This window comes from Eufriesea mexicana, unplaced genomic scaffold (assembly GCF_001483705.2).
Source record: "Eufriesea mexicana isolate 0111107269 unplaced genomic scaffold, ASM148370v2 scaffold9187, whole genome shotgun sequence".
Classification (NCBI taxonomy): domain Eukaryota; kingdom Metazoa; phylum Arthropoda; class Insecta; order Hymenoptera; family Apidae; genus Eufriesea; species Eufriesea mexicana.
Window position 1 is genome coordinate 28,119 of NW_016916911.1, and position 8,140 is coordinate 36,258.

The following is an 8,140-nucleotide window of genomic DNA, read 5'->3' on the forward strand; positions in this document are numbered from 1 at the left end:
CAAAAGAAGAATTATCAAAAAGACATAATTCGAATCGAGTCCTTCCGTTAGATTTTCTCCATACAGGAAGAAGCACCGCTTCAGGTATATCGCACAAGTCTCTAAAACATTTTATAATTTTTTTTGTATATATATATATGTATATGTATATCTCTGTATATATATATTTACATGTCACGTGACACGTGTACAAGACGAATCGAGTATCTCCTCGTCGAACAACATTTAGGTCACCGAACTATACACAAAAGACATTGTGCAGAATTTGCACGGATCATTTGCGAATGCTGAAGTCAATTGTCGAATTACGAGTGGGATACCTTTCCTTTTTGGTAAGTATTGCGACAGATAGACATTACATCAGTTCAGCGTTTCTCTATCTTTCCAGCTAATCGGTGTACTATGCACACGGAGATACCGATGCATATTTTACAAATACAGTCATGCGTATCCTCGTTTCTTGTGTAAGATGTAAATATTGACCAGCAATGAGACACGATCCAGTCTGTACACTCGTCCGTGACATGTATATATGCGTGTTCTCTAAATTTTATAACGAATATGTATATGTATATATTTATATATTTATATGTATATGTATATATCAGAACTTTGGTTTTGTCTTTAGTTAACCAGTCGAATCAAAAATACTCGAAAGATGCTCGATCTTACGAAGTATATTCCTTCAAAGATAAACTATAACGCGTGCCAAAGTCTGGTCGTCCTTAGACGGGCCTGTCATGACAGTCTCAGCGAAACAGGCCGTGATCTCTAGACGAACACCTTTGATTCGCCTTGATAAACCCTCTTTAATCCGCGATTATTCCGTTGCGCCCAACCCTGTACGATAAATTGAGTGCTCCATCGCGCGGAGCTCGGTTTTTATGCTGAAAAAGGAGAAACGCCATTGATTCAGCAAAGTGTCGATAGAAAGTTTACAGTAATCGTTAGGATGCGTAAAGATGTCTTAAAAACGTGTTAAAAAAGTTGTCGTATCGACTGTGCACTAATTTATATTTCAATCTGTTACTCTCGAGGGCTATGTGTTTGAATTATCGACGTGCGCGGTTTCTCCTTTACCGACTAATACGAAAGTTGTGCGCAAGATGTTTCTCTGTCGTAAAGTAGAAATCGACAAGTTCCTACACTGATCTCGTCCACCTTACTTTTAAACCATCGATCGCAAATGCGACTTTCGACCGCTTTATCTTATCGAATAGACTCTATCGTGCATAGTTTCATGATAGATAATAGAAAATTGCGACGGTTGCAATGCAGGAAAGTTGGACTTAATCTACCATAGAAAGAAGAGAATTCTTCGATCTCGCGATCGGTATTGCTTGTTACTTCGTGGCGCAACGGAATCACTATCGGATATGATAATTAATAAACTTTGAAATTCTGTCAACTATAAACAGCGGTTTACAAATAGGTACGCTTTTCATACGAAGAATTACGATTACGTTCAGAGGTTCTTCTACGTGTTACGTATGTTGATAGTGATCTGCCGCGTCTTGGAACATCGGTTAGATTAATCCCGCCACGTAGTAACTAATTATTTGTGCGCGCACTTATCGTGACACACGATGTGAATCAGCCTCAAGTTCTTCATCGTGAACAGATTGTCGTAGATATCGATGAGGTCTGTCTCCTTGGTGTTGCCTTGGGATGCTAATTTCAGAAGCAGCGGAATTAAAGTTCTTGACCTCTCGATCCTAAAAATTAAACGTCGTTACAAACTCATCGCTTGTAGTCTCTAACTATACCAAACTTAAAATATTGTTACACAGAGTGGACTCGAACACCGTTAATTCTAGTCAAAATGACTAGTTTCATACTCTCTATTCTTATATTTACCAAGAGAACTGACTTTGACAAAATTAATATTGCCTCTTATTCAAATGAAAACGTAATCTGTGTACACCATATTTAGGTAAATACATATTTTAAGTTGGTAATTCAAGTATTAAGCTAACTACATCGCAATAGTTAGATCAGCTGATAAGAACAACAAACATAATCGCTAATAGAAATCGTAAATACGTCTCTTACTTGTGATCAAAGTTCCACGTGGAAAATAAAATAAGCTCCTCCTTCGACCTATAAGGATTGATCTTGTGCCTGTCCCCATAAGAGCACTTTTCTTCGTTCCACTGGCCCCAACACCTGAACTCGCCCGTATGGTCGCACAACGCGACACAGGTTTCCTTCTCTGTCCTCTTAATCTTATAAGGACAGTTCTCCTCTGCCTCCTCCTCTTCAGTCTTTAGATCCGCCAACGAGTTCCTCTTGTTCCTTTTCTTCACGCTGTCAACGTCGTCGCACTTCTCTTCTTCCGTTCCGAATAACCGAAAGTACGTGCTGTAATCTACCCATTTCAACTTGCAGGGACAGTGGTCGTAGCATTCGGCAGAGTCAGGCTCATCTGCACCCTTCGTCGCCACTGTCTTTGCTCGGCTCCTGTCGAAGTAGAAGCCAAAGTAGTGGTCCTCCTTCAACTGCATCTTGAAGAACGCTATGGCGTACAGCAGTTGCTTCCTGGCTCGAGGATCCTTCGTAAATGCGTCTGACGATTTAATCTGCTCGATCGTTTTGTAGAGGTAGCCACGTATCCTGTCCTGACACCTACGATGCAGGTACGCCTCCTGTGAAATAACAATTTCGTTAACCCATGCACCGATTTAATCGAATAATTCGAAGGTCTGCTAGATGGAAAAGGTTATTCAGTTTTCGGAGGCACAGCGGGGCAATAAATGGCAACCGGCGCTGTGGCGAGTCGAAATGGGTCAGTATACACTCATATTGCAGTATTGTGAATATAATTGGTTTGTAATCAAAGCGAGGCGAAGCTATTGTTTTCGGCAAATCGCCAATGGAATTGTCGTTATTGTCTATAGCGACAATAGCAGCCCAATCATACGACCAATTTCTCTGACGGTAATTTCAGCCGAACCAGTTTGCAATCCATCGTCTTCGCAACGCGTTAATCAAACCTAACTTAATCGATATTAAAATAACGAATAATGAAGCAACGTCGCGTCGATAGCTCTAATATCTTACGACCTTCTAGCTCAGCCAGAGAAACGATAACAAGGTCGATCGACTGTGATCGGAAGGAAACGTCGGAGGATAGAAACGAAGGTCGTGGGAAAAAGGAATCGTGGGACACGTGTTTCATCAGTAAAGCTATCTGGGAAATCCGTGCTGCAGAAGCCGAGATATTCGATCCCAGGAGCACAGATATATTGGCAAGTTCGAAGATTGGGCGTGGGATTTCAGAAGAACTGGGATTTCGCAATAACGACAGGAGGTGCTATGGCTGCCACGAATTTATTATTTTTCACGAAATCCATCTAGGGTAATATCATCCTCGATGAAACAACCACGTGATCGAAACAGGAGCTTCTGGACAATTTGAAACGAAAACCGGACGCTGACGTTGGAGCTAGAGGTAGTCGAAGAGTTGGCGTTGAAGGAAGAGTCGCACGCGAACTTGGGGCAAACTGATAGCGATATCGGAATAATTAATTATCCCGCCGAATCGTTAGACCAACGACCGCAAGATTCCGAGGCGAAACTCCACTCGCGATAAATGGCAATTTGCCGGAATGGAAGCGCTGTAACGTTAATTAACTCGAGCAATATCGAACGAAGGATAAACTCGCTCTCGTTCTGTTGCATTAGCCTATGTCGACCTAGACCGACTTATTGCGTACGTACGTAACATGTCTGTGATCGCGTCCTGAATGGTCTCATCCATAGAAAAAAGTTGCCGCAGAAATCGTATAGCTACAGGATGCTTGGTATTCGTATTGATTTTTTACTTTCACGAACGACACGTATACCGTGTAAACGGATTTCAAGGATCACGTAATGCTCGTAAATGAAAAGCACGATGTAAAGAATCGCGTAGGCGATAAAATGTCTTGGCGTATAATCTGATTTGCTCGCATCGGCTGGCAATCGAAGCAGCCAAAGTATAAATAAAATCTCAGACCTGTCGCCTTTCTTATGGTGCAAACTCGACTTTTCTTTGTGAATATTCACGACACTGGGACAAGAAAAAAGAAGGCGTTACGAAACAGGGAGGTCCTTTGAGTGGAAACAAAGCGTAAACTCATTTTTCAGAGGTGGAAGACTCACTTTGGTCGTGCAGTTGGTTTCCAAACCACGAAACCATTCCGGATGCTCGTCCCTGCTGCTGTACATCGTCTTCGAATCGTCTTTGTTCAGGACGTTATTTAGAACGGCGACCTTCGCTTTAAGGTTCTCCGTGAGGAACTCGGACGCTTTCTCGCCGGCAATCAGAATATCGATGTTAACGCGTCTCAAAGTGTTGTACAGAAGGTCCGCATCTGTAAACAGACGTCGGATCTCGTGAAGCTGCGTTCGTTTATCGCGTTTCCTTAGGCTTCCTATTCAATTCGCTTGTCCGTGCAACTATAAATGGCGAACGCGAACGTTGATTCAATGCGCGGAAAGGTTTACACCTCGAGGAAAAATTGTTTGAAAATTTATAAAGAAAATTGCAAAGAAATTTTCGAACAAATTTCTATAAATATTACCCAAGGTTTGAAATTAATTTCATTCTCTATTTCGATTCGTAATTCGAGTTTACGATGGAAATTGGCTATACTAACCGCTTAACACTTTTTCGCCAGGTTTCTGAAGGATCAGCGTCGTTTGAGGTTTCAGCGTGGAAAAATACTCTTCCTCGTCAATCAACGAGCCATCGAGAAGATAGACATTGATCTCGGCGAGGTCGTTAGTTACCTAGAAACACGTACAATCTTCCGGTATTATTCCACTAGACAGAATTACGTCAAGCAAATTCGATAAAATCGTTTTGATGATCGAATAGCCTAAGCCTCGTTCGTTAAAAATACAAAACACTTTTCAAAACCACCTCTCAAATTCTCGATTGCTGTTTGGATCACGGGTGATTACGAATTCTATATCCTATAATGACGTTCATCATCGAAATGCGTTGAAGTCTATCGGACAAAGATCACGAACGAGGCTTCTAGACACCAAACCTAATATACCCGGTATATTTCGTCCTTCTAGTGTCGTATATTTCTTTCTAGCCAATATCAATCGACCCCGTCGTGCTCTTCAATGCTTCGTGCACCAAGGAAATGGCTCGAGCACTGATCCATCAACGTCGAGGGAACAAAGTCACGGGGAGATAATCCTCGATCGAGCCGCATAACGTCATCCTGGAACGTTCCTTCTACGCCAGGAAAAAGCCATAAGTCCGTCCCAATTACACCGAAACTGTCCGTGCACGCGGCACCATGAACGCGTGCGGTACCAGGGTGCGCGCATCCCGCAATCAATTCTTCCGGAATTGCACTTTTGCAGCAACCACGGCGGGGATGTTGGCCGCAAGCTGGAAAGCAGCGTTGGCCGCATCCGCGTGCGCGTTGCGCTTCGAACGGCGCGGCGGAAAATCGAAAAATCTTGGCTCCGGTGAAAGAATTGGCCGCCGGTCCTCGACTATCGGTCCAGCAGACGGACGACCTTGACATTGGGGTGCTCCTTGCCCGTGGCCCGGCTGGTTCGATAGAGCTACACGCTGCAGGCGAATGCGATTCGGCTCCAAGGTCGACCCGCAACCGGATTACCCTAGCCGTGGAACGTTGGCAAGCGACGCATCCCATGTAAACCCTAATCTTCTCTGTCCGTCTCTCTCTCTCTCTGCGGTTAATTACTCGTGCAAGCCTGGCCGCTTCCGCAATCGCGATATTTGCACCTCTCGTGGAGCTCTTCGTGGAAAAACGAGAAATTCATGGGAAATCTTCGAGATTGCAACTTTCTTACGTAACGTTACACCCGATTTGTTATGTAATTAGGGAATAACGTGTTCGAAGTATTGGCGAATTTTTTCGTAGCTTCCCAAATTTTGCGAGTCAAATGTTTCCGATAAATCTCTCGAATTTTACGTATCTCGGACACGTTGACGAATCGGGATCGCATCTCCCGATTACGACATCGGTATTTAAGCTATCTCTTTGCCCGGAACCGAGGGAAAGTTCGGGCTCACGGATTAAACGAACGTGTCGAAACGAAAAGTGTTGGAGAAATAGAACGATCTCGCGCACACGGCAGCACGATGTCGCGGATAGAACGAGCTTGGCCCGCTTTCGGTGCACTCGTAACGAAATACCGATCTCGCGAGACATGTAACACAGTCGGGCGTTACAATTTTCCAGAAACGTAGAGCGCGGATCAGCCACGAGGCTTTCATGACCCAATTTCGGCCAACTTTTATCACGACATGTAAAAGCGGCACGGAATCGCGGTTAGGGTTTCCATACAGCTCGGACGAACCGCTTGGAAACGTTTCCATCCCTCCGTCTCTCTTTCTCTCGTTCCCGGCACCATTTATCCGTCTCTCTCTCACTCTCTCTCTTGCTCTCTCTCCCTCTCGCCCTTTTTCCACCCCCTACGGCTCGAATCGGACTATCGGTCGATTAAATAAACGCCGCGAGCGTTAATCACCGCGATACTCACGTTCAGCTTCGCGCACGCTTTCCGCTTCAGCTCCTGAAGGCTCCTGCAGGCAACGCCGACTTTTCGTATGCGGTTCACGTCGGTGACCTTGTAGCCCTTCAGCTGGAAAACAATCGGTAAAACGCGATGAAAGAACTTTCTCTATGTTCTGGCTTCTGTGTCGAGGTTAAAAGCGGATTCGCGAATTCTTTGAAATGAAAAAAAAAAAAGATATAACACGGGGAGGATGGGAAAAATGTAACGATTGTAACGGACGCAATTTCTACGTACGTATCCCATTTAAATCGAAAGTACTCGTTCGTCGCGAGTTTCAATGTAAATTAAATTCACGTTCAAAATTTCGGTCGAAAATACAGGCTGATTCGTGAGGACGTCTTCAAGGAGTGTTCAAGTCGCGTGTTCTACGAGCTGACTGAGGAAAATGAGCGAATTCCACAGCCGAGTGACATGTCCCCGGAACAAAGATCGAGGATCGTGATCGGTGGACACGCAATTGGGCCGCTGGTGTTCAAGGTCACGGGGACGGAAGTCCACGAGTCACGGATTCTTTCGATGACCCACATCGGCGACGTCTCATCGCGGTCACTCGGTAACGCAAACACAGGATCGAAAGTGGCGGCGTCGGGTCAGCCGGAAGTACCGCCGGCTGAACGCCTGCTCGTACCGGCGACGCGTAACTCGAGCAGCTGCTTGCGAAAACACTGAACAGCTGCGTGCACCGGCTGACCAATAACTCGCTCCTTTTCGTCATCGTTTTTCCGCTAACTTCCTTCTTCCTTTTTCACGTAGCGAGTAAACGGGCAAGTGGCGTACACACTGAGAGGGAATCCACGGGGATTAACCCGGCGAACGATCCGACGAAGTTAAGCTCGGAGCGAGGATTAGTCGCGCGAGCGTGTCAGCGATAATCTCGATGTCTCGTGCAGATGTGTTTTGACAATTATACGATACGCTCGATCGATACCCGATATCGTGCAGCGTTTCGCGATAATGTACATACGTATACGCGTCGTAGTACTGCGTGTACGGATAACGTTAAGCAACCGAAAACATCGATTTTCAGCGATACAATTACAACGCTGCTCTATGTACTCCGAGCGAACGGTATTGTGAGACAGCAGCGGCGTGGTGTCACAATCGTGCGATTAAAAAGGCAACGCGAGCGAATTCCAGCGATTAGCGAGCAGCAAGCGGTGAAACGAGCGCGCAAAGCGAGCAGAGATATATCAACAGCTGGCGAGGCCGGCGAACGAAGCTCGTGCATGCTTCGCCCGCGAGAGCGATTCTTTGTTTACCTCGTTCTTAGCCGGTGTCTCGGTGAGGCGTCGAAAGCAGTTGGCGATGAGTGACATGGCGAGTATGCTCCGAGTCTCGAGCGTAATCACACAGAAGCCGTGGTGGATGATGGGGAGTACCGGAGGAAGGAGAAAGCGGCCGACGACGCGGAACAGCTGGAGGCACACTTGGGACCACGACCTCTTCTTTCTTCGACCCTGACAGTGGTACGCTTATCGGTCAGCGGACGGAAGGGGAATCGACGGATGCGGGAGCAGACGAAGCTGATGGACAGGGAGGGAGAGGTGTAGAACGAGCGGAGCGTCGGGGCGAGGGGAAGGGGGCTAAA

The 8,140-nt window shown here is 45.8% G+C and overlaps 1 protein-coding gene across 1 annotated transcript; it reads right to left on the reverse strand.

The window, feature by feature from the left end:
* Nucleotides 1-661: 661 nt before the first annotated feature.
* Drep4 (DNA fragmentation factor-related protein 4) lies at nucleotides 662-8,117 on the reverse strand. Its single transcript, XM_017907800.1, has 6 exons — nucleotides 7,812-8,117; nucleotides 6,517-6,618; nucleotides 4,641-4,773; nucleotides 4,144-4,355; nucleotides 2,053-2,645; nucleotides 662-1,715 (listed from the first exon to the last, which is right to left on the reverse strand). The coding sequence occupies exons 1-6, from the start codon at nucleotides 7,866-7,868 to the stop codon at nucleotides 1,556-1,558; spliced, it is 1,257 nt and encodes a 418-aa protein (XP_017763289.1). The 5' UTR covers nucleotides 7,869-8,117; the 3' UTR covers nucleotides 662-1,555.
* Nucleotides 8,118-8,140: the final 23 nt, after the last annotated feature.